The sequence below is a fragment of the Eretmochelys imbricata genome, chromosome 18, assembly GCF_965152235.1.
Source record: "Eretmochelys imbricata isolate rEreImb1 chromosome 18, rEreImb1.hap1, whole genome shotgun sequence".
In the NCBI taxonomy this organism is placed as follows: Eukaryota; Metazoa; Chordata; order Testudines; family Cheloniidae; genus Eretmochelys; species Eretmochelys imbricata.
Genome location: NC_135589.1, coordinates 8518792 through 8545883, shown reverse-complemented (window position 1 = coordinate 8545883; position 27092 = coordinate 8518792). Strand labels below are relative to the sequence as shown.

Genomic DNA, 27092 nt, shown 5'->3' with positions numbered 1-27092 from the left:
TAGCAGCCGAGGCCGGGCGCCCCCCTAGCTTGGAGACACCCGGATTGCGGGAGGGACGCGATCCTGGGCCGCTTTTGGTTTTTTTTTTTTTAACCTCAGAAATAGTCTCCCCTCGCTCCCCCCCACCCCTCGTCTAACCGCCACTTCCGGTTGAATCCCCCCCACCCCCCGCTCCCCTCTCGAGCCGGGTACATACCCGCCCCCGGTGCTGACAGGATCCCAGTCCCCGTCGCTCCCCCTCCCTGCTGCGAGGGCTCCCGGCCGGGAGGATGATGAACTCGCTCCTCTTCGGGGAGATGGCCCGCGCCTTCTCCGCCAGCCCGGCCCCCGGCGCCTTGGGCCCCGGCAGCCCCGCGGCTGCCTCGCCGCCGGTGACCACGGCGCTGCGGAACGACCTGGGCTCCAACATCCACCTGCTGAAGGGGCTGAACGTGCGGTTCCGCTGCTTCCTGGCCAAGGTGCACGAGCTGGAGCGGCGCAACCGGCTGCTGGAGAAGCAGCTGCAGGCGCAGCAGAGCGAGCGCGACCGCCGCTTCCGCTACAAGACCTTCTCCCGGGACCAGGCCGTGCAGACGGACTCGGGGCCCCCGGCTCCCGGACAGGGCGCCCGGCCCGCCGGCCCCGCCGCGGCTGCTGGCGCCGCCGCCGCCGCCGCCCTGCCGCAGCCCTACGGCCGCCTGCCTGGCACCATCTGGAGCTACACCCAGGTGCGCCGCACCGGCGGCGGCGGCCTGGAGACCCTGCAGGGGCCCGGCGTCTCCTGGGTCCATCCGGACGGCGTGGGGGTGCAGATCGACACCATCACCCCCGAGATCCGGGCCCTCTACAACGTGCTGGCCAAAGTCAAGCGGGAGAGGGACGAGTACAAGAGAAAGTGAGTGCTGGAGGGGGGAGGCCTGAGATGAGCATCGCAGGGAGGAGGTGAAGTCGTGCAGTGTGTGGCTCCCACGTCCAGCTCGCTTGTTTGTATTGCATGGGGGAGTTGAAGGAAGGAGAGGGTTTGGGGGACCCCTCGAGGCAGCCGTCCCAGGGTGAGGAAGGGATAGCTAGGCTGGGGAATCTGAGACCCAGGCGGGAACGTGGCTTCCCTTCCCCCAGACTTCCTGTCTATGGAGAGAAGAGGCCGATGGATTTGGAAAACTTGGGGGACCCTCCTCGAGAGAGTTTGCCCCTCCCACCAAGCTGGTTGATTTTTCTGGGGTAGGGTGGGTGGTATTCGGAAAACCTGGAGGCCCTTTGGAGGTTGAAGGCCCACTTTCAAGCTTTCTGTGCGTTCCTGTCTCAAAGGGAGCATTGCAAGCTTAACAGATTTTTTTTTTTTAAACCCGTCCTTGGAGAGGGAAGCGATCTACTATTAATGTTTGTTTACATAATTAGCCCTAAATTTAGCTTGGGAGATGAGAACGGGTTAATCCCTTTCATAGTCAATTTCACTTTCTGGCTCTTGTGACTTAGCTCAGTGCTGCAATATTTGGGTTGCAAACACTGCAGGGGAAGGTTTGCATCCAAACAAAAACTGCTTCATTGAACTGTTTTAAAAAAAAAAACACACCAAACACATACTTGTTGAAAAATTTAAATTCATCTTACATTTTTGTTAAGCCTCGGGAGATTTTTTCGCAAAAGTAAACATCTCTAAATACACTAGACATACAGAGTCAAGTCTATGTGTGCTGAGGGTGGGAGGCCAGTAAAAGTCGGTAGCTGGGATCCTGGAGACAGATTTCTATATGCAGTGGGTGCCCAGGGCATCCTGAAGGACAGACCTGGGCAACCACTGCTAAATTCTGTTGCCTTTTGGTTTAAATGGGGTCTGTCTCTGGCAGTTTGGTTTTGTAGGAGGGCAAATTCAGACAACCCTTTTGTGAGACAGACAGGGTCTTGGCCATGTGGCACACAGCACATTCTGATTGCAATGCTCTGCATGGATGAGAACATTGTGTTCCTTTATAAGCTGTTAGTTTGTCACATTTATGATGATGTCCTTGCAAATTACATGTTTAAAAAAATCTTAACGCTGGGGAGGTGTATGATACATGAATGTATCTTTTGGGGTTGCTCTAGTTTGTCCCTATGTGTCATGTTGAATAGACTATTGAAACTGGAAAATGGCTAAATTAATATATTTTCCTCTATTTTAAATTTGTTGGCTTAAATTGGAAACCATGCAGTAAAATCACTTGTAGATGTGACAGATGGAAACTTTCTTTGGCTACTTTTAAAAATACCCTTCCACTCCTGATATTTCCTTGCATCTAGCTGTGTGAACCATGAAAATAAGATAATCTGGGAAATCCCAGTTCCAACTGGTTTCTACTGTTAAGTGGCTTTCAGTAGTATGACTTCTGTGGGGTGGGAACTCAAATGTAATGCTGAAAAGTAGTTGATGGCTTTTATTCCAGGGACATCTCTCATTTGGCAAGGCAACTTTTTTTTCTTTAAGGGCTCATATCTGAGTAACCCAGTCTTATCTATTTGATTCTCAACTCCCAGTAAATCGTACCAGTTATACTGATTATGTGATGTGGATGTCTGTACACTATGAAACTACTCTCCTATTTGATAACACATTTTTAAACCGGGGTAATAGGCCTTTAGAAATGTCAATGGGAGCTTAGTGCTCTGACAGGAGTTGATGTCAAAATGTGATTTGATTAAAGGAAAGTTGGGGTGTATTTTTTGTCTGCAATAGTAGGCACATTATGCCATCGGCTTATTTTGTTTTCATTCTCTATACTAAGAAGATGGGTGGTGACACTTGGGAGAATATGTATTCAGCCTTGTTTCATTTAAGAAAGTTATCTCTAAGGTGCCACTAGTACTCCTTGTCTTTATCCCTAGGATGTGGGTCGTGTCATCAGTGACTGCTACTTTTCTTTTTTTAAATAGATGAACGGTGCTTTCTTCTGGAGGAAAAGGCTAAGGTGTAGTCAGTGCACAGATTTGCACTGCTTTAACTTTGTGTTTAGAAATTGATGAAGTTAAAGAGGTCCAACCCCTAGTGTGGATGCAGCAATACTCGTATAAAAGTGCTTATACCAGTATAGCTGCTTTTGGTCTAATCACCTTTATACCAGTATAACTGCATCCACACTAGCGGGTCTTATTGCTTTAATTAGATCTGTTTCTAAACTGAGGCAGTTAAAGCAGTTCAAAAATTGTGTAGATAAGTGCTAAGTGTGTATGATTGTGTTAACATCTTGAGTCCCCTTGGAAAGACTTGCATTTTTAATGTCTCCTTCAATGTGGGTATGTCCATTACTAAGTAATTATTACAATTCTAGTTTGCCTTTCCTGACCCCCCTCCCCCTTCCTTACCTGTTTGTGCCCTGCACTAGTCAAACCTATATTTTAGGTGACCTGGTCTTTGGAGTTGATTGTGTTTTTCTTGTGAGACATCTAGCAAATTTTGTGTGATTTAGAAAATATTTATGCTGTTTACTTGTTCATTCAGCTCTAGCAGTAATAATAGATTTCAGTTTTACTTTTTCATGCACTACCACAGTATGGAAATGCTTGCATTGCAAACACCATAGAGACTGCTTACTTCCCAAACAACTATCATTTTTCTTAATGAAAACACTTAGCATCATAGAAGTGTAGGACTGGAAGGGACCTCAAGAGGTCATTTGGTCCAGTCTCCTGCACTCAAGGCAGGGCTATTTAATAAAAAGCTAGCTGCCCAAATGGGTTAGAATCCTGGCCCCTCAGATTAAGAGCCTGATGCTCTGCTGACTGAGCTAGCTGTCATTGCCAACGCTTCTGTTGTGTATTTTTTGTAAAATCACATTTTGGGTTTAAAGTAACTGATAGTGCCCCCTGATGACTGAATTACTCCTAGCACAGTGGTCTCCAAATAAAGAAGCCAGTGCGTTTTGTTTCTATCACTTTTGGAAAGAACATTGTCAGCAAAGAGTTAAACATGTGCATAAGTCTTGCTCTGCAAAGATGTCTGGCTAGCTTGCTTACTGTTAACTTGGAAAACAGACCTGTGTGCAATACTTTTTTGAAAGGCTACTATCTTGAGGTGGCAAGATGGAGAATCATTACTTGGGTGCTCTAAACTATTGTTAGCAAACTTCAACTTCCTTGGAGGAAGAGAACTAATATCATTACCAGATGTGTTACAGTGCTCTTAGATGCTTTCCTCTTAGGTCAAGATGGTAGAAATCTTGAAAGGAGGTGTCTTGCGCCAATGGCAGTGGTTGGTTCTAAGCCTTTTTGAAGGGATCTGTTGTCATACTGGCTGAAAGATACCGCTCTCCTATGCAGAATGTGATTCGGAAAGTAGGATTCATTGTTTTAATAGATTTTTATCCAAAGCAGTATATTTATGCTCTGGTGGGTGTGACCACCTAATCAGACAGGGCACAATTGTCAGACACTTCTTCCTTTGCAGAAGAACTGAATAGGTGGTGAATATGAATTCTGAGATTCAGAAATAAATTCACCTCCAGTTTTTATAGCATATTTGCCTTTCCAGTATGGAGTACATTGGAAAATCTATTTTGAAGTGGCTTACTATTCATGTTGTTGGTAAGATATTTCAGTTTGGTCCATGCTCTTTTTATTGGGGAGCTAATAATGCACTGGGGGATTTGTGATAATATGCTAATATTCCAGGGGAGAGCCTAAGCATAAGAACATGAGTGGTCATACAGGGTCAGACCAGTGGTCCATCTGGTCCAGTATCCTGTCTTCCGACAGTGGCCAATGCCAAATGCTTTAAAAGAAATGAACAGAACAGGGCAATCATCGAGTGATCCGTCCCCTGTCATCCACTTCTAGCATCTGAAAGCATGGGGTTGTGTCCCTGACCATCTTGGCTAATAGCCATTGATGGACCTATCTTCCATGAATTTATCTAATTCTTTTTTGAATCTTGTTGTAGTTTTGGACTTCTCAACATCCCCTGGCAATGAATTCTGCAGGCTGACTGTGTGTTGTGTGAAGAAGTACTGCCTTATGTTTGTTTTTAAATCTGCTGCCTATTCATTTCACTGGGTGACCCCTGCTTCTTGTGTTCTGTGGAGGGGTAAATAACACTTCCCAGTTTGCTTTCTCTACGCCATTCATGATTTTATAGTCCTTTATCATATCCTCTCATTTTCTAAGATGAACAATCCTGGTCTTTTTAATTCCTCCTCAGATGAAACTGCTCCATATCCCTAATCGCTTTAGCGTGGTGGTAGCTGTGTTAGTCTGTATCAGCAAAAACGAGGAGGAGTCCTTGTGGCACCTTAGAGACTAACAAATTTGTCTGGGCATAAGTTCTAGCCCACGAAAGTTTATGCCCAAATAAATTTGTTAGTCTGTAAGGTGCCACAAGGACTCCTTGTTGTTTTTGCTAATCATTTTAGTTACCTTTCTCTGCATCTTTTCCAGTTCTAATATCTTTTTTTGAGGTGGGGTGACCAGAACTGCACCCGGTATTCAAGTTGTGAGCATTATATTTGCAGTCTTATCTATGCCTTTCCTAGCGATTCCTAACATTCGGTTACCTTTTTTGACTGCCGCTGCACATTAAATGACTGTATTCAGAAAACTATCCATGATGACTCCAAGAACTTTCTTGAGTGGTAACAGCTAATTTAGACCCTATCATTTTGTAAGTATAGCTGGGATTATGTTTTCCAGCGTGCATTACTTCACACTTATCAAAGTTCTGCCATTTTGTTGCCCAGTCACCTTGATTCTGAAAATTCTCAAGAAGAGATTGTGAAGGAACAACAATAAGGTTGTAAAGCATATTTTCTGGTGATCTTCCTTTTTTACCACAAAACAAGTAAAATTAATCCTACTGATAAATACTTTTTACAATTGCCACTTAGAAATGTGTATCAGCCCTTAAGTATACATCTTATAGGAAAACATACTGATACCAAGATGTGTGACAGATGACTACATTACTGAGTTGTGCAAATACCATTGCTAGTAGTGTTTGTTGGTTTGTTTTTTTGGTTACACAATGGTTATACAGTCTCTGTACCAAGCAACCAATTCACATAAGGCTTCTGAGTCTTGGTGACACAAATATTGTCCCCTGTTGAAATAGTTGCAGTAAGCTCCATGACTGGATTGCAAGGTGTGGCGAGCACAATTTCCTCTTGAATGTCAACGTCTTGTAGTTCATGTGTAGCCTGTTTAATGCTAGTAGGAAAAAATCATGTTCAAAATTAATTTTTTTTTAAAATTGAAACTTCCTTCTGCACAAATATGAAAATCATGCCATAGTCACAAGCTGAAAAACACAGCAGTCAGATTGAGAGCAGCTTTTGGTAAAGAGGAGGTAAAACTGTCTAAAAAATGTAAAGGTTATCAAAGATTTTTTTATCAGAAGAGGTTCCACAAGCAAATTTTAAAATTACAAACAGCTTCCCTCTAACAACAGACTGCTTAATTCCCCGCCTTTTTTCCACCTATGAAAGTCTAGATTTTCTTGGAACTGCAGCAGCAGCTTATTATGATATAATGTTGAAACATATATAACCTTTGGCTAATATTTTATGGTCAATAGAATGCTGTGATTTGTTTTAAAATTACAAATGTGAGTAAAGTCTGGAGCAGATATAAGCAAAAGTTCCCATGAGGAATCAGCTGACTAAGAAACAGGCTGTGTCGAACTAATTTCCCTCCCCCTCTACTATTTTATTCAAGGATACATGAAAACAGCCACTTCGTTAAACGTTTTCTGTTTCTCTTTATCACTCTGAATTATTAATTTCTGGATAATTATTAAAAGTAGCTTCTGATTCTAGATCTGCTCACAAGTCCTTTGGTCAATTTTTGACATCTGGTAACAACACTTCACTGTTTTTAACTCCTTTTCTGTTGCTATTTGAAAGACCTATATGCAAGCAGGAGAAACTAACTACACAGGGAAACTTAGGTTAACTGTATACAAAGTAAGTAAACCAGAGAATCACTTTTCCAATCTTTCAGTAGGTGTTATCTTAAATGTTACTTCTAAAAGTTAGAAATAAAATGGTGTTCATGCATGTGTCCTTTGTCATAGGAAGAAAAACTGGGGAGATGTGAGAAGAAAAAAATCTTGCACATTTTCTTTGAGAGACAGTGGATTTGTAGATGTGTTATAAATGTGATTTTTTTATATTGGATCAGTGCAGCATTTTGCATATGTATAACCATTAGCCTGGTTACCCAAAGGATGATCAGCAGGTTTAATTGCAGTGATAAGACTGCTATAGAACTAAAAGGGAGTTCTGGCTTCTCTGATCAGTATAGCTTGTTATAAGAAGAATCCTGTTTCAGAAGAATGGTTAATGATGCAAAACTGTAAACAATATTGTCATAGTTCAGTCTAGTTATTGTGTTACATAATCGCCTTATTAGTATGTTAACAATTTAGGATTCTTGTTAGGTTTTAGCAAGTGAAGTAGTGTAGCTGGGATCTAATCAATGCCATTCAAAGAGATGAGCTTAACCACATACCCACACATTGAAATGCATTCTCCTGGACTGTAGGAGAATGTCTGTCTTGACTATTTGAAGAGGCAGCGTTATAAATCAAGGTTAAACATAGGAGGGTGACACCCCAGTTTATGAAATATACCGAAATGTGCACTGCATGGAATTTGGTTTCTAATATGCTATTCAAGACAAAAATGCACATGTTAAGATTTATTTATTTTATTTTGAGGTAGGTAACAGTTCAGGTTCTCACCTTTTTAGGCTCTGAGGGGGGTATGTGTAGCTCTCCCATTAAGATCTGGGAGCACTGTGACTGTCCAAATATTCCTGTGTGTGGCCAACAAAAGTCTGTTGAGTTTGTGAAAACCCTCCTGCAGTCATTCCATATTCTTCTCTCTGAATAGCTTTTAAAAATAAAAAAAACAATCTCTGCAAGAGACCTGCTGATCAGTTTGTCCAGAGCTTTAGTTTGAACACTTGAATGGATTATATTTTATGGGTTTAAAATTGTTTTTAATTGGTTCATATATTTAGAATCTACCAGATATTGTAGATATTTGATATCTGTCAAACTTAACAGTTGAGCTGGAAATAGTTGTTTTTCCTCAGGATGGTCTTTTCATTTTGAAGATTAATAAAGTCCGGTTGAAGAACAAGAGATTATCTCAAATTTGCTGCAGCTGGATAGATTTCCATTGTCAAAGGCAAAGCATGTCAAAACTAACTAGATCTGGTTTTTTTTTTTTTTTTTAAAGGAACTTAATAAAATTTTGCTTAGGACAAAATCTGTAGGAATGTCTAAACTTAAAAATCAATGGTAATATGATGCAAATGTTTTTTATTGGGTCCCCATGTATTAGAGCATGACTTCTGAGGTGAACACAAGAATTTCTTCAGGGTACTAGATTTTCTCCCCTCCATGTTTCAGTTTGTTACAGAGCTAGTAATGCTTTCTAACTGTAAATTAAGGTACTTCCCTCTAATTCGTAATTCCAGTATATTTCTGCTCTCCTTTTTACAGTTTAAAAGGGCCAGTTGGCTTTTCAGTAAAAGTGCTTAGTAGAGATTTCGTTACCAGTTGGACAAACCAAATTCAGATACTTCTCACCTACCCTTGTTGAAGTAAATGCTCATGCTTCTGAAATTGAAAGTTAGTGTTAAAGGAATTCTAGCTGTTAACAGCAAGAGAGAATTTCTGCTGGAGGAAGGGAGAAAATTATCTGATTGATGCCAAAAACAATAGCTGTGCTACAGAATATATCATTACTAGGAATTAGAGAAGCAGGACTTTTTGGCTCCATAACTCTGTCTTTTGTTACTTAGACCAGTGATTTTCAGCCTTTTTTTCATTTGCAGACCCCTAAACAAATTTAAATGGCCCCTCAAGGGTCTGCGGATTGAAAACCACTGACTTAGACTTTTTGTAGTCTGGGTGTAAGAAATGTATTTGTCTCTGAATTGTGCTACTGTGCTATCCTTAATGTTGATGATGCATCTTTGTCCAGTGTTTGTGATTAACATGATTTTGGAAAAAATCCGTATCAAATCTTTCAGATTCTGAATTCTAATACAAGTAGAAACTAGAGTAATTGGCCAAGGAGTGAGGGCTCTCATGCTTTTGGGAAGAAGGCAAAGTACTTTTTCCCCTTCAGTCCTCCCTTATATACATTGCAGTAGTGCCACGAAGACCCAGTCAGGATTGGGTCCCTTGCCCTGAAGAGTTTACTCATGTCTTGTTTAAATTTGATTGTCCTCCCTCAAATAGTTTATTACAGGAGTGACAGTAACAATACTATATGGTTACATAGGCAACAGTGTGAACCACTTAATTCTGAATCACACTACTTAAAATTCCCTATTACATTACAGCTTCTTCTTACCACTTTAATGTTTGCACCCTTGAAAAAGTCATGCGGTTTGCGGTCCCCTTTATCTATTACCATTGGTTCTTTTTTATTATTATTTTTATTATTTATTTTAAGTGTAAGCTAGCTCTACAACTCAGATAACTGTCCCTTCCCTGGGGTGTCTGTCCCATAAAGGGATAGGAGGCAATAGGGGTTCCAGAGTTCTCCACTCTTTATTGCTGTTGAGTGGGTCCCTGCAGCTGTCAAGGTACAAAAAAGAAAAGTCAATTGATGGAGTATGCGTGGGCACTGTGGTCTGGGATTATGGAGGTGCTCTCTAGAGTCCTTGTTCACATCATGGGGTAGTTCTGCCCCTGGGAGATGAAAGGGGTACCTCCCTTCAACAGAGCCAGCTGGTGAGGTGTGGCAGCGGGGTATTGTTCCATAGAAGGGGTTCATCTTCCCTCACCATGATGACCCCCTCAGAGGAAGTGGACAAGGAAAGTTCTAGCTGAGCTCCACACTGGTGCTTGGCTCCCATTCTCTCTATTAATGAGGTGCTTTGAGCTTTTTGGAGCTGTGCTTTCCCTGTCACCCCATGAGGCTAAGGCAGGGGTGGACCTTCTAAGCCTCTGGAATGGAGGGAATCCCTCTTATATTCTGGTTAGGGTGGTTGAGGAAGACTTCCATGCCTTTCAAAGGATGGCTATGTCCATGGAAAATACTGCAGTACTTGTCCTCTAATTTATAGCTTTTAATACACCTTTTCAGTATTTTGTGAATCCATATGAAAGTAAACTCAGGTCTTCCAAAGGCTGAAAAACCAGATTCTGCAGTACACTCGATAGAGCAAAAACAAGCTCTTTTAAAAATCTTAAACCCAAATTGTCTCTGAAGACATGTGCAATTTAGGAGTCAAGCAAAAACAAACCCAGGAACAAGATATTTCTAGCTATTCATTATGTATAATCATAGGCTTAAATTGCTGTATAGTAATGCATTTCAAGTGCTTGGCTTTCTGTAACTAAGGAAAGAATGGACTGGTGCAGCTGCTTTTTTGTGGTTCAGATTTTTGTGGTGATGCTCTGCCAGGATTTTGAATTGGCTTCTTGCATATGTGTTTTTTTTTTTTTTTTTTGTCCTGTTGATGGCTTTCTGATATCTTCTCAGGGTTCTGTTTTTAAAGCTTTTGTGTGTGTATTTGTGTGTCTAGACAACACTAAATTCAAAGGGGTGGAGAAACCATTTTTTTCTATTAGTACAAGAATTGGAGATGTTTATTATCCATTGGGTTAAAATCTTAAACTAAATTAAGTGTGCTAAAATGGGGGCCATTAACTGAAGCCATTTGCAGCTTGGAATTCCGTTAAAGTTTTCCCCCAGACATGCCTCCTTTGCTTAGTAAAAGGTTATCTAACGCTGTCTTGTGAACTTAGTTTGTAGTAACAAACAGATCAGCCAGCTTCAACTGGGATTTGGCTCAGTAAGCAGGGCAAAGAACCAGCATATCCCTAGGCTATGCTTGTAACAGTCAGTTCTCAAACTAACTAGGTTCTCCCCCAAACAAATGCTCTGATAGGAGGGGGGAGAAAAGTATCTGTCACTCAAATCCCCACTCTTACGTGCTATATATATTAATTCTTAAGATTTTTAGCATCAAGTCTCATCCTCTTCTGTCTCTCACAATTTGTATAGAAACCTCTTTATTTTTGACTGATGAAGTTTAAGGAAAAATTCTTTTTAACCTCAGTTTTGATTAGCAGAACAATGTAAGATTATTATAATGTATGGTGGCATGTCGGATGAGCACATGGCAGTAGAGTTCAGATATATTGTGAAACTGTCTTGTTTGGGATCCATGAGTGAAAGTGATTGGCTAGTGGCCAGAAATCAGTATTCATGTCAGCTCTGGAGAAGTGCTGTAGGAAGGAGTGTGGGGCTTTTTCCCAAAATGAAGGGAGGGATAATGCTTTGGCTGCTTTTCAAACTGAACTTTATACAACTTTATTGTACCAGGCTCTGTCATCAAATGCCAGTGTCTAGAAATCCAGCGGTTTATCAGATTTTTCAGCTCTTTTATGCATCCACATGTTCAGAATTGGTGTGCAAGCAGATAGAATCTTCTGGAATGTTGTGTTGGAGGAATAGATATGCTGCTTTCTGCCATGCAGAGTGGAGTCTTCAGTAGCAAGATCGTCCAATTTGAAACTGTTTTCACAATCATGACATTAATATGGCATCTGGTTAAAATACTTTTAATAAAACTACTCTCCTATCTGGCTGTAATATTGAAAATGTGTTTAAATCTCTCTCTTTGCCTTGTATGTATTCATTGAGTTGTTGATCCATATACAAAACATTACATCAGTCCTGCCCCTGGGTCTACTTCAAGAACATAGAGAGGCTAGAAAGAATGGTGCTCTGTGCCCATTAATGATGTTTCCTGCTTGTTAGTGACCACAGAACTCCAATCTAGTTGAATTGTTACTGTGTGAAGTTGAATCACAGATGATGCATGTCTTGAGTCTTTTTGTTTGGGCACTTCCATCCCTGCATAATTCATAACCACATGACTGACAATGACTGGACACAGAACTCTGAAACATCCTGCTGGAGTTCACGTATCCCATTCGCACCAGAGATCACTGCTTGGAAAAGGGTTCAAGCTAACACAATCTAGTGAAGGAAAATTAGTTGCATCTGTTTAAACTAGAGCTTGAAAATAAGCATTTGGGTTTGGATCAGACTTCTGGTTAGGTTGATGAAACCCAGTACTCTTTTGTGGATTACAGTTCTCTCCAAATGCACCCAGTCCTTCCAGCCTTGGCTTCTATCATCCTGGAAGTTTCCAAGGTATACTGTCTTAATAAAGGGCCCAGTTACATGGGATCTAACACACTGTTTGCATCATTACTGTTCGTAATGTGGTTCCAAATTTAGTTCATCTTTAATCTGATGGAATGTCAGTGGAGTTCCTTTGGATATGTATTAAAATTATAACTAAAGCAAACCTTGGCATTATGGACAATCTGAAATGTAATTTAATTTTCTCTTTTGGATGCTATACAGACAGGATAAATAATTTTGTGGTTTCCCAATTTAAATTGTTTCACAGATAGGAGGAGTTCAACGTGCAGAGTTGCTGTAAACTATCAAATAGAAACATAACTTGGGATGCAGCTAGCCCCAGTATTTTGTAAAATGCAAGTTATATGTAGATGCTTGTTGCATTAGAATAGAATAGTTTTCATTAAGATTTTTAATGTACATTGTTTATATTCATAACTGAAGGTTAACATTGGTTCTTACATCTGAAGTATCATTAAAACAGAAGTTGGATCCAAGACAATTTCATCCACCACAGGGCTTATGTTAAACTCAAAACAGGCATGCAGCTATTACAAATAGGGCATAATTGTTGAATATTTTAAAAGACAATTTTAAGATCTCCTGTTCTTTTTTTTAAAAAAGAGGAAATAATTGTCTTCTCTGTAACAGGTGTTAAATCACCTGCTCAATTCTGTTCTCAGCTATAGATGCCAAATCTTGGGAAATCAAATTCAGTGCTTAGTATTTTTGCTGATTGGCAACATAGTGTAATTCCAAAGAATCATATCTGTACATAGAAAAGGAGTATTGTGGCACCTTAGAGACTAACAAATTTATTTGAGCAAAGCTTTCGTGAGCTACAGCTCACTAACACAGCTGCTACTCTGATATCTGTACATGATATTGAGCAGTTGTTTCGAAAACTAACTACTGGCACAAATGCAATCACAAAAAGCTACTCATGTATGCAGAATCTCTTAATTTTTTTTATTTGGGTGAGGGAGAGGAAGTATTGGCCAGTTGACAGTATCTTGGAGGAGTCAGGCAACCTGGGCTTTATTCTTGGTTCTGCTGCTGTCTGTGTGATAATGGGTAAGTCACTTAACTTCTCTGTTTCCTCATTTGTAGAATGGAGATAATGCTTAAAAGCACTTCTTATAAAAGAAGGTGAGATTCTTAAATGAAAAGCAGTTAATGAAAAGCAGTTAAGTACAAGTATTATAATACACAGTAAAACATCTTTTCTGCTGATCTGTATTCTTATCCACAGTGCAACAGCTGCTAGTTGTCAGTGACTGTTGAGCTTTTGTTAAAGGGACACAGCTACTCTGGAAGTTAAATCTCATTTTCAGGGATGCTGTTTGGGATTTGTCCTTTTGAAGAAGTATGTTTTGTGGCTGAAATAAGCTAGCTGTCTCCCTAATTAGTCCTGAAACGTAACAAGCTCCCAATGGTAGTATCTTAATAATATGCAGATAACAAACATTCTGCTCTCGAAACTCCTCTGCTTCTCTTTCCTCTTTCTTGGTGCTGGATTACTCTGTCCCTTTGCACAGTGTATTGTGGGAAGTTTTTAGTTAATAAATTCCATGTAGTCGTTGAAACTTGATACAGCCTCTTCCACCTTTTATTGTATTTAGTCAGTAAATACAAGATTATTTCCCTGAGATTCCAAGATCACCATGAGATATTGTAAGGGTAAACTATATTACTCCTGCTGCTATGAAATAAGTGCACATGTGCAGAATTAGCTGTATATTGGTATAACTGCTGTAGAGAGATTCACCTTTTCAGTTCTGGTTTCAAATCATAGAATATCAGGGTTGGAAGGGACCTCAGGAGTCATCTAGTCCAACCCCCTGCTCAAAGCAGGACCAATCCCCAATTTCTGCCCCAGAAAGCTAAATGGCCCCCTCAAGGATTGAACTCACAACCCTGGGTTTAGCAGGCCAATGCTCAAACCACTGAGCTATCCGTCCCACCCCCAATGCACAATTCAGCTTTATTTCCAAGAAATGCATGAAGCATTTATTGTGTTACTCTCTTCCCCCGTTGCCCCAAACTGAGTAGCAGCTTTAACTGATTGAATAGGATTTATTCCCTGTGCTATGCTTGCGTGGCTTTCCTGCTCATTGGACTTTGATTTGATTTGGGTTTTGGGCATATGACTCAAAGCATAGCACTCTTTTAATTGTGTGGTGTTCTAAAGAAGAGGGAGGGAGGTAATTTTCTCAGTCACTGTTCTCCTTGTCTATCTGTGCATTAAAACGAAAAGAATCCCAGATTGTAACCCTTGCAGTGGTTCATTGGTCTTCCTTAGGATTGGAACTTTAGTTGAACTCAGTTACTATCACACTAGCATCTGGGTATTCTTGATAACTTTAGTAATAGAAATGCATGATTCTTTCACAGGTACTTCACACACGTGTTCCTCTCAACAGATGACATTTATCGATGAGCAATTTTGGCTTTAGTCAGTGTGTGCATGGAACAGCATAATGGGGTTAATATAATTTAGGTATTTGGTACTGGAAGAGAGCAGCCTGTACAAACATTTTGCAGTGTAAGAGGCTTTTGCAAGCTTAACGGTCTTAAATGTGTTTATTTCTGGTAGGTGTGACCTGTCCTCTTCATCAGTATATTTAGAGCAAAGATGCAGAAAACTTGTCTGGAACCTGTGGCTTCAGTGTTTCTGGCTGCCATAGAATTGGAGATACTGTACTTGTTGAAAACTTGCTTTCACCATGTTGGTAACTTGAAAAATCAGCTATGTTTATTTGCAGCTACAGTTTCTAGCAACAAGCAAACTGCAGCTCTCCCCACCGAAGAATAGTCAGGACCGCTCATGTAACCTAATGTTGCTAGCCTCTTTTACAGGAAGATATCTCTAGGCTATATTCCAGTTGTGAGACTGATTATTTGCTCTTAATTCTGCTGTTGTATCTTCTATTAGTGGATACTAGATTATGTTTGTAAATGAAGTGTTGAGGTTAATCTGGAATTTATGAAATTGCTGCAGCAAAAACGACGACGAGAATAGACATGTTACCTTGGGACTGACTTGCACCTGTACAAATATGCTGAAATCCTAAATCTTGATTTGGGGGCTCAAAGACCTAATTTGACTGGCTCTCTGTATTTCCCAACTGCTTATACTTCAGTTGTCTTATTAAGGTTTTAAGTCTCTTCTGCAATCCTTGTCTCCTCAGCAGCCAAACTTCAGTGCAAAGTACCCTTATTTTCCCAAGAGCTCCTTGCAGCAATCAGGTGGTGAGGAATTGGTAAGATTCAGTGTTGAAACAATCCACTGAGATTGTGATAAATGGAGTCTTTTAAATGAGTGCTGTAAAAATGCAGGAAATATAATTGCCTTTCAAAAATTTTGAAGAATACCGTAGTACACTAAGCTGTAGCCATAAAGTAGGTGACAGAACCAGAACTACAAATACAGTCATGCTCTGTTCTAAGATATACCCTGGATAATGTAAAATTTAATTTTTTTGTTTGTTTTTGCATTTACTATTTCCTTACCTCAACCTGGAAGCCTGCCTGCTTCACCAGCTATTCATGAGTCTCCTATACTGTTAGTGACACAAAATTGCAATGAGAAAACTGAGTGATTCTGGAGGATATCTTGCAAAATGATAGATTGGTGAGGAGGTAATTTATCATGTGAAGGAGATTTAGGCCCTTATTGTTCTATAGAAAGCGTCAAGGTAGTATCCTGCTTCCCTGCCTGGGCTCTATTGCTGATTTGCTTTTCGGGTACCTTCCTTGTAGTCCTCCAATTAGATTTCATATTGGAATGTAATATAATTTTAAAATAGGTTGTTTTTCATTATTGAGCATCGGAAGCCAGTCACTTCAAAGTGTGATGCCCATGTGCGCTTACTTGTAGTACTTTTTACATATTGGCACAGGCATTAGCTAATAGTCAGATATTTTATACCACTCCCTTTTGACTGCTTAATAGAAGTTTTTGTGTTTCCCTTCCACTGACTGAAGAAACTAACATAGTCTTGACTTGTCTTACTGTTCCTTGCAAATTTTTTTGAATCGACATGCACAAATGTTGTCTGTCAATCATTTTGCTGTATCCATGCCCAAGCACTTTACAACAGTGATGGTACCAGTGTAATTTGAGATCCTAAAGCAAGTCTGCTACACAGCATCTAGCATTGTTGTGAGCAGTGTCTTTTAGATAACTTCCAAATGCAGGGCACTCAATTGAGGGAGAGTTAGGGGAATTGAATTATTGAAACTGCACTCTTAACCAAGATGTGGATAAACCTTTGTAAGATCCAGCAAAACAGATGTAGTCAAGCTAAATATCATCATCCCAGGTGGTACAACTAATGCTTTTGTAAAATACCTGGAGTTGGCAGTGAGGAGAATGTAACAAAAAGTTGTGTAGTGCTTTTCATCCTAGTATAACAGGGCCCAGGTGTCTTGGTATCTCAGTTTGAACTATTGTCCACAGAACTCCATACATCAAGATTAGCTGTCACAGAAACAATGACCTTTAGGATATCTCAGACTTGTGTGTGGGAAATGTTGAACTGGAATCAAATAAGATGCCGCTATAGCTTTTGTACATCCTTAAAGGAAGGAAGCGAGATAGCAAAGCATATTTAAATATTTAAAAACACAATATTTGTAGTGAAAGCAAAACCCTCTTATTTGGAGGTGACTGGATTATAAAGCGCTAACTATCTTAATGGCTGTGAAGACTCTCTTCTCGGTTTTTATTCCTATAGTAAAAATTTTACTAGATTATGTTAATTTTACTAGATCAGACTCTTTAAACTACTATGCTTCCATTTGGTATTTGAGGAAGAGCCAAGATCTTTGAAAGTTTAACCTCCATGGACAAGTTGAGAGCTTAGAATGTTGAATTTCAAGGAAAATCAAACTTTAAAAAGCAAAAGTATTCTTAGGGCAGGTCATTAGTTCTAGTCTAGGCTGGTAGGAGCTGAAAATCTTATCTGATTGTGCTCTACTTAAGAGGACTGCTGAAAGACCATTTCCTAGTGGGTATCTGCATAATAATGGAAGTGTAGATGTTCAAGTCACAACTTGACAACAAGACACAACCGGACAGTCCTTATGAAAATGAATAAATGGCCACAAATCGGACCTCAGGAATGGTAACATACAAAAGCCAGTAGGGGAACACTTCTGTCTTCCTGGACATTCTGTAACAGATTTAAAGGTAGCTATACTTGAACAAAAAACTTCAGAAACAGACTTCAAAGAGAAACAGCAGAACTAAACTTCATTTGCAAATTTAACACCATTAATTTGGGCTTGAATAGGGACTAGGAGTGGTGGGCTCATTACAAAAGCAGCTTTGCCTCTCCTGGAATTGACACCTCCTCCTCTATTATTGGAAGTGGACTACATCCACCCTGATCAAATTGGTCCTGTCAACACTGGTTCTCCACTTGTGAGGTAACTCCCTTTCCTTCATGTGGCATTATATAATGCCTTTATCTGTAATTTTCACTCCATGCATCTGAAGAAGTGGTGTTTTACCCACGAAAGCTTATACCCAAATAAATCTTTTAGTCTTTAAGGTGCCACCAGCCTCCTTGTTGTTCAAGTCACAGTTGGCATTGTTTGTTAATCTTGGTACCCCCAAGGTAGTTCTTGAGCCACAGAAGTTCATCCGATTCCTTACTTCTGAATGGTTCCTGAAGGACTATGGTGACCCTCCCCACTGGAGTTGCATACAGTCCCTGGCCTACATAGATTCATAAACTTAATACAGTATGGTCCTCAAAGACATTGCATGGGATTGGAATATCTGTCACAGTTGCATCTTGTTTGCTGTTTTGTCACTGATAAACTGAGCATGCAAATAGTCACTGTTGGTAACTCATGTAAACATCTTAATTTGTATTCACTTCTAATTTGTTTAAATATTTCAGAAAATTTAAAAATGCTGCTTTTTCCTGCTCTGTTCTATTAAGCTGTAGCCCATAGTTTTTCCAGCAATGATGAGGGTGCCGGAGATGAGCTGTCAAAGTGAATCACTTGGCATTACCAGGGCACCATAATAGCATACTGTATTCCACAGTACACACTAATCAAGCAAAAACAACGAGGAGTCCTTGTGGCACCTTAGAGACTAACAAATTTATCTGGGCATAAGCTTTCATGGGCTAAAACCCACTTCATCAGATGCATGGAGTGGAAAATACAGTAGCAGCTTCTTTTCTGCCTATGCTGGGCCTCTAAAAGCTTGTTTCAAGTGACCTTTTCAGTGTAGGAGGTCTTAATTCAGAAATTCTCACGCATTAACACTTGCAGGCAGATTATTTCCATATGTTGGATGCTCCAAGGGATTTCAGATGTTGGGTATTCATCTGCACAAATACTGACTGCAAAATAGTTTGGAAACCCTGGGCTAAATTTCTCATCTTTGAATAATATGAGAGGCCTGGAAATTGTCTGAGCAACATGCACATGTTCCAAAACACTATACTACTTCTGCTCCTCAGTTTCTCCAAATACTTAATGTTTGTACATGCACAATGTGATATCTATCAAAACATTTAAATTTGATATGAATTCTATTTATTACAATAGGATTATATTGATAGTTTGTTTCGATTACTCAGATTTAACTGCCTTCTTTTCCTTCCCAGAAAATGAAGCTGAACCAGTTTAGTATAAAGGTACATAATTATATTATTCAGAGGTATGGTTGTCCCAAGAGGCCTTGCAGTCCTTATCTAGATAGACATCCAGAGTGGCGTCACCATTCTGTTCAGAAAGGAAGATTTGAATACAGATGACGTTTCACTCTCTTCCCCCGCCCCCCTTCTTTGCAAGTGATGTAACTTTACAAATAAACATAAAAATGCATTTCTTCGGAGTCTTTAATGTCTATTTTCTATTTACTTAACCTCTCATTGTATAGCCCCTGTTGAGTTACTTCTGAGACTTTCCCATTTGAAATAATGGCCAAGCCAGTCCATTTAATAAACAGCAGTCCTGTATCTATGTGGTCTTATACTACCACTCCAAGGCCAAAATACTGGAAACTATCTCTCAAGAACACCATTCTCTTGACATACTGAAATATTTCTAAAGCAGCCAGCTGATGGACAAGGAGAAAAATGTATTTTGATACACATTCTATTAAAAGCAGCTGGGTTAGTGTTGCTCCTGCAAGGAGGCACTCTATAAAACATGAGTTAAATATTTAACGTGCATTCTGGATGTTTACAGTAATTTAATCTTCTGCTTTTCAGATTACCAATTACAAACAGAATTATTTTGGCTCATTTTAATCTACAGTTATGACAGTTACAATGCTATAGGAACAATGTAGCATGTATTTTTGCCCCAGATATATGATAAAGCCTTGATGGTAATTGTTTTACGTAGGGCTCAGAGGGTATAATAGGCAGTTCTTTACACATTTCAGTTTGAAAATGAACATTTTTGGAATGAGAACTTGCCATATAATGAATTTGTAGGAAAGAGAACAGGTTGCTACTTAATTACTAGACCATTTGGGTCTGATGGAGATGACCTTTATCTCAATGCACCAAATTAGTCCACCTCAGCCCAGATTAACTTGAAGCTGAAAAAGGTGCTCTTGCGCTTTCAGGTTATTCCGGATGAACAAGGATGATGGCCTATCAACCTAATTATAGGGACCATGATTTATCTTGTTGATGTTGACTGGCTGAGCTCTTTCCCTGATGAGGGTTACAAATGGCTTCAATTTTCTGTTGGTCAGTCAGTATACTGCAGCACTGAATTCACTACAATGCTTGAGTAGCAGAATTAGTAGAGTGGAAGGAAGGCAGTCCCCAGGTTCTCGTATTACTGAAGAGATTCTGTTGCCCCAGGGTCCATTGGGGGAGAAGGGAAGTACTGGAAACTGGTTTTTAACCATTCTAAATGTGTAATAACTCCATGTTGTTAAGGCTTTGCACATAGTTTAGAGAAGTGTAGGTTTGTTGAAGGGTTCCAAGTACCAGCATAAATATTTTTACAGGAATAAATGAGATACTAAACTGTCCTGAGGAATTGTTGGTGTTGGAACCTCCTGTGTTTTTTTTAGCTTAGATATGCAAGAAGTTAGTTAGTTTTCCGTATTTACATAATCCAAAATATACTTTTCTAAACACTCTGCTGTAAACTCAACTATTTTCTAAAGTGTAGAGTGGAGATTACAATGCTTGCTGCACTTGGGTCCTGATCACATTCTAAAACTAGGTCATGTAATCTGTTTTTTCCCCCTGACTTTAGAGGAGTGGAGTGCTCCTAACCTTCTCCCCTCACCTCCCCCCCTCTCCCAAAAAAAAAATCCAAAAACAAAAACCACGCTTTTCTAGCTCAAGTTATTTGGATGTTGCTTTCTCTTATTTCCCTAAGAAGGTTAACAAACCCATCTGGATCGATGGTCTGCTCTGGTATTGAAACTCATATGTTCCCTAAGCACATAAGTAATCTCATCAGGTTTATTTATATTGTCAATCCTCTGTTTTTGTGACTGTCAGGAAGGATCTTTTATGTCAGAAAGAATCCAGCCAACAGGTCACTATTCACTCAAACGTGAGACACTTCAGTACTATTAGTACTGCTAATAATTCCTTCCCTTAATGTGCAGGCTGTCAGTGTTACTATTGTGTGCTGAGAAGTAAATACAGCATCTTACAGAAAGCCGTATCACGCTATATTACAGAAGAAGGTTTTGCGTGCACAGATCTGCAATGTCTTGCATTGTATTAGCAGACATAAGAGGAAGTGGGGTGGAGGAAATCACATGTAGCTAGTAATTTATGACTACTGTACTTAAATGTTCACAGTTATCAGTGATATAGGTTTCAGAATAACAGCCGTGTTAGTCTGTATTCGCAAAAAGAAAAGGAGTACTTGTGGCACCTTAGAGACTAACCAATTTGTTTGAGCATGAGCTTTCGTGAGCTACAGCTCACTTCATCGGATGCATACCGTGGAAACTGCAGCAGACTTTATATACATACAGAGATCATAAAACAATACCTCCTCCCACCCCACTGTCCTGCTGGTAATAGCTTATCTAAAGTGATCATCAAGTTGGGCCATTTCCAGCACAAATCCAGGTTTTCTCACCCTCCACCCCCCCCCCACACGAACTCACTCTCCTGCTGGTAATAGCCCATCCAAAGTGACAACTCTCTACACAATGTGCATGATAATCAAGGTGGGCCATTTCCTGCACAAATCCAGGTTCTCTCACCCCCACACCCTCCTCCAAAAAACACATGCACAGACTCACTCTCCTGCTGGTAATAGCTCATCCAAAGTGACCACTCTCCCTACAATGTACATGGTAATCAAGGTGGGCCATGTCCAGTGATATAGTTTCAGTACCCACAGTTGGACAGTGTCTCATCACCAGGATTTACACTTTTGATTAATAAACTCTTATTTTACTGACATGAAACAAATAAATAATTTTCATATGAACAGCACGATTGTTTAGGTGCGGAGAAGAATTACTTTAGAGAAAATTGCAGTAGATCTCTTTAAAATAGAGGACCTCCTCCTTCATATTCTGCTGCACTAGTAGTTCTCAGACGTAACTACACTGACATGAACAGATGTCACAGCATTGCATATAACGTTTGCTTAAATGCTGTATACAGAGAAGTCTTGCCATCTGGCCTACTTCAAAAACAAGGGTTGGTGTCTTGACTTCCCACTGATTTGAGACATGGACAAATATTCCTTAGCATGCTTAAAATGAACTCACCTCTCTTTGTCTCCATTTAGCTACAGAGAATCCTGTGAAATGGTAGGAAGAACGGGAAAGGAAAGAAATTCAATATACTCTGAGTAGCTTTCCCAGACCTGAAGAAGAACTCTGTGTAAGCTTGAAAGCTGGTCTTTTACCAACAGAAGTTAATTCAATAAAAGATATTACTTCGTCTACCTTCTTTCTCTACTACACCAGTAAATGAGTCTAGTAAAATGTACTTGCAGAGGTTCTGTGGTCATTCCTATAGAATAGTTAAGAACAATTATTTCCAATACATAAGCTACAAAATTTTGAGAAAATAAAAGCTTTCCTTGCGACCAAGAGTTTGCTTTAAGTCAGTTGGTAGTTGAGACATTTACAGTCATGATCTGAATGCAAGTTGACATAGAATCCCTGAACTAAGTTGCTGTTAGAAAATAAAGGAGACTAGGATCTGTGAATTTGGTCTCCTGCTAAAACTAGAGGCCAGCAATATAGACTGCTTGATGGCTTCATAAGTTATCCATTACTACAGTATGGTCCTCAGCCAACATAAGGGATTGATTTCATGACCTTCATTCTAGATAACACTATTGTTTCAAATTAAATTGCTATTGCTTTTGTCTCCTGCTGTGAGAATCTATCACAGATGCTAACAATCATGACTTTGTTGGTAAATTAAGACTTTTCAGTTCTCTCAGCTGACTTTGTCACAAAGCTGAGTATAACTTGTCTTATTTCATTACAGATATCAGTCTTAAACTTGAACGATGTAAACTCCTTTTCAGCAAGCTCTCTCTCTCTCCACTGCTTTTTCTTTAAAAAAAAATTGTCAAAGATTGCTGAGACCCTGTAGCACATACAACAAACAGGCTGTCCTACATTATGCCAAAAAGCCTTCTTGAGTAAGCAGTTGCATCTTAAATGACTGGATTCACTTCCCTCTTGTGCTGGAAGAATCCAGGTTTGTTTCTGTATGGGAAGATTATCTATTCTCTATAAGATTATATATATTGATATCATCTATATATTAGATAGATATATAATCTTCTTACTATATGTTCCATTCCATGCATCCGATGAAGTGGGCTGCAGCCCACGAAAGCTTATGCTCTAATAAATTTATTAGGTCTCTAAGGTGCCACAAGTACTCCTGTTCGTTTTGCAGATACAGACTAACACGGCTGCTACTCTGAAATCTATCATTAATAAAATCACTTTGGTTTATTAAGTATAAAAAGTAGGATTTAAATGGTTTCAAGTAATAAACTGAACAAAGTAAGTCACCAAGCAAAATAAAGCAAAACATGGAAGTCTAAGCCTAATACATTAAGAAGTTGATTACAGGTAATATCTCACCCTCAGAGATGTTCCAATAAGCTTCTTTCACGGACTAGACTCCTTTCTCGTGTGGGCCCAATCCTTTCCCGGTACAGTCTTTGTTAGTTCCAGCAGACATCTCAGGTGGTAAGCAGGGGGTTTCTTATGACTGGCAGCCCCTTTTGTCCTGCTCCACCCCCTTTTATAGCTTAGGCACAAGGCGGAAATCTTTTTGTTTCTCTAAGTCCCCACCCCTCCTTCTGAATGGAAAAGTACCAGATTTAAGATGGATTCCAGTATCATGTGACATGGTCATGTATCACTGTAAGACCCCCCTAGTCTCCATTCTTCCTGGGTTGACCCACAGGTACACAGGAAGGCTTGCAGGTAAATTAAGCATTTACAACCAATTGTCCTAGTCAATGGGAGCCATCAAGATTCTAAACAACCATTAATGGCCCACACTTTGCATAATTACAATAGGACTTCAGAGTAACAGCCGTGTTAGTCTGTATTTGCAAAAAGAAATGGAGTACTTGTGGCACCTTAGAGACTAACCAATTTATTTGAGCATGAGCTTTCGTGAGCTACAGCTCACTTCAGTTATACTTCATATTTCTAGCTTCAGATACCACAATGATATATGCATACAAATAGGAGGAACATATTCAGTAGCTTATAACCTTTGTTATGATACCTTACAAGAGACCTTTTGCATAAAGCTGTGAGTGTGGGACAAGCTTCACTCAGAGATTTTTCCCTGACTACACTTCAGGGAATCCACACAGGGGACAGACCCTATGAAGTAGCAAGCCACCGATCACTTCATTCAAGAATGCTGTGCTGTTATGTTAGAGGGAGGCTTCATGGAATCAGACATTCAAATAAAATTGGCTCAGTGTAAAATGTATTAATCAGATAGCATTAATTTGTATTTCAGTAAGAAACCAGGGCTCTTGGGCCTGAAATTGGTCTCTTTGAGATAAATCTGAAGAATCCCTATACAGTACAGCAGATAATATATAATCCCTACACATTAATGCTTCCCTAGCTTGTTCACAAATCCCAGCTCTTCTCCCACATCCCAGTGTAATCGGAGTACTGACTGTGTGCTCCGTACTGTACAGAATGTGGAATGGGTCAGTTTCCTGTTCTGAGGATCTTACAGAGTAGGGGTTTAATAACAGACAGCGCTCTGAGGTGTAATATTACTAACCAATCTTATTTGAACAAAATACATAACAAAAGACTTAGTGTGGCTTTGTAATCAACAAATACGTATTTTGTTTTGACAAAATGCATCTTTTGTTGCAACATCCTTGAGTCCTCTATATTGTTTGACTTGCTAATTCAGACTTTTCTGCAATGTATGTCCCTAGTCACTGCAATGAATTGGTGGGATTCTGGTGTTCATCTTGTACACAGGTTCTTCCCCTGACCTGCCTACAAATATGGGGTCCAGTATGGGGCAGGATTTGTGTTACAAGGGAACTAGGATGCTGCAAACTCTTAAGGGTGTGTGTGTATGAAAAGGATTTATACACTTCCACATTAGAAAATTTGACCAAGAGATCTTGATCTTTCCACGTGCTAAAGTACATTCTCCTCATAAGCAGGGGCATCCTCTGTCAGGAGTAGTATCATCGATGGTCTTTCTCTGACCAAACATGAGATTTGAAACTGGATTCTTTGTATGGCAGCATAAGTGCTACTCCTGGGGCAATATGGCAATTAGAATGAAATCAGTGTGTCATAACCACAATTATAAACCTTGGTGGCGATGTCTAGATGTCACTGGATAGATGTGGGGAGACTAGATTAATGGGCATGTTACTACAGACCTAAACAGAAAACGAGCATGAGATTGCTATGAGTAATCTCAAACAATTAAATTGGTTGGGCTTGAACATGCTAAACATCAAATCTCATGCCAACATTAGTGAATGGTGGGGCACGCCCTGCCCGTCAGAGTTCACCTAAACAAAATATGGGCGTCAAAAGCCATCAAACCACAAAAGAACAAGTGATGTTGCCACAAGAGAGCAAAAAATGTCTCTCTAACCTGTGATTGCAGAACACAAGCCCTTTTGGGTAACACCTAAGGTATAATTAACTGAGCCTGGCATAGAATGCACATATTTTCCCATCTGTGTCCTTACAGGTAGGACACATCACAGAGAATGCACCTTAGATGCTTCACATATAAAGGATGAGCAGTACTAGGTGTGTCTCACATGCCCAAATGAAATATTGACATCTTTGAGTCTGTTTTTTTTCTGTGTTTTTGTATGCTTCCTGTCCTGTGAAATGGTTTGACACTTGAACACTTAAGTTAGGGTTAACAGGCTTTTGCAGCTAGTATTTCCATTGGTAGCATATTGATAGTGTTCAGGTGAACTTGTGCTTCGAAGAGAGTTCTTTTGTGTGATCCCATGTACCATGACAACAAGGAGGCTTGCTTGAGCTTGATTATTGCTATGCTTTCTGTGTGGTACCCCATAGAGATGGAAGGACAGAGGGAAAACCTCAACAGTACCATAAGAAGAGTTTCTTGTCTTCACAACATCCTACAGCAGTGTTTCTTTGCTACATTTTTTCATATCTAAGAAATATTTTTTTCGTTGAAATTCTTTTGACAAAATAGGAATCCTCATTTAATGGTGAATGAGGAGTACTTTATCTTTTTTGTCAGTAAAGGAGTTGATAATGTGGTTCAGACATAACTTTTGGCTTATCAATGTGCTGAGCTCTTTTGACAATGTGGCTCTAAATGGCAGTTTCCCCCACCACTCAGAATCCTACCTAAACTTTATATGCTCATACTGGTAAAGAGATGGTTCAAGATCATGTTGCTTAGCCTTGGTGATCCAGGGAGGGGGAAGCTGGTTTAGCTGTGAATTGTCTGTCGATAAGGATTCAGTATGGATGTCTAGTTAGTTCCAGTGAAAGTTATGAGTAGTGGAAGCTTAGAGCAATTTACACCTGGGTACTATCAGATTTCCTTGTAATCTCCACCTGTTTTCTTTTGAACAGGGGCTCATCTAAGTGTTGATCTCTGTGTACTGTTCCATTTTCTAAGGAAACATGGGTGTTTGAAATGTGATTCAGCTGTACTACAAAAGCAGTACTTGTGGCACCTTAGAGACTAACCAATTTATTTGGGCATAAGCTTTCGTGAGCTACAGCTCACTTCATCGGCTGCATTCAGTGGACTGTAGCTCACAAAAGCTTATGCTCAAATAAATTGGTTAGTCTCTAAGGTGCCACAAGTACTCTTTTTCTTTTTGTGAATACAGACTAACACGGCTGCTACTCTAAAACCTACAAAAGCAGTGTTAATCCTTGCAAGGCTATTCAGCATCATACTATCTTGTTAGTTCAATGTCTCATGCTCTAGCTACTCCCTCTCTTAAAAGGCACACAGTTCTTCACTTTGTGCCAAGCTATGTAAAATGCTTATTCCTAATCACATGATTGCAGAGGCAGTTTGAGGCCTGAAACTGCAGTGATTGAATACATTTGGAATGTAATGTCACATCTGGAAAAAGGGAAATGTATCCTTAGTTTTATCTTGACTAGACCTTCATGTTCTAATAACTGTAATATAAGCCTGTAAATCTGTGAATTTAGAAGGTAGTCATAACATTTTAAATGTCTGCCCTCAGTAGAGTGGAGGGGAAGAGTATAGTCAGTACTGAAATTGCCCTTTCTGAATTTTATTTTTAAAAAAAATCCTAGTAAGCTTGGAGTAGGCTAGCAATAGCCTTTTCTCCATCTGTACATTCAGGTTAGCAACATTTGCCTCTCCAGCTCTGAAAGCCACTTTGGCTGCAGCTGGAAATCATAGCTATTTCTGGGCTCAACATCAAATTCCTATATCTGAGACTAGTAGAAGCAGCTGTCTAGTTAATATCCTGCAGCAC

The 27092-nt window shown here is 39.9% G+C and overlaps 1 protein-coding gene across 2 annotated transcripts in view; it reads left to right on the top strand.

Moving 5' to 3' along the window:
* Positions 1-241: 241 nt before the first annotated feature.
* The window catches only part of IFFO2 (intermediate filament family orphan 2), a 53289-nt gene continuing 26438 nt past the window's right edge, over positions 242-27092 (top strand). For both annotated transcript variants that reach the window (XR_013348360.1, XM_077837294.1), the window contains exon 1: positions 242-874. Coding sequence is in view for 1 of the 2 variants with exons in the window: in XM_077837294.1 (XP_077693420.1) it covers positions 270-874 (605 nt within the window). In the remaining variant the exon portion in view is untranslated. The remainder of the gene's footprint in view (positions 875-27092) is intronic.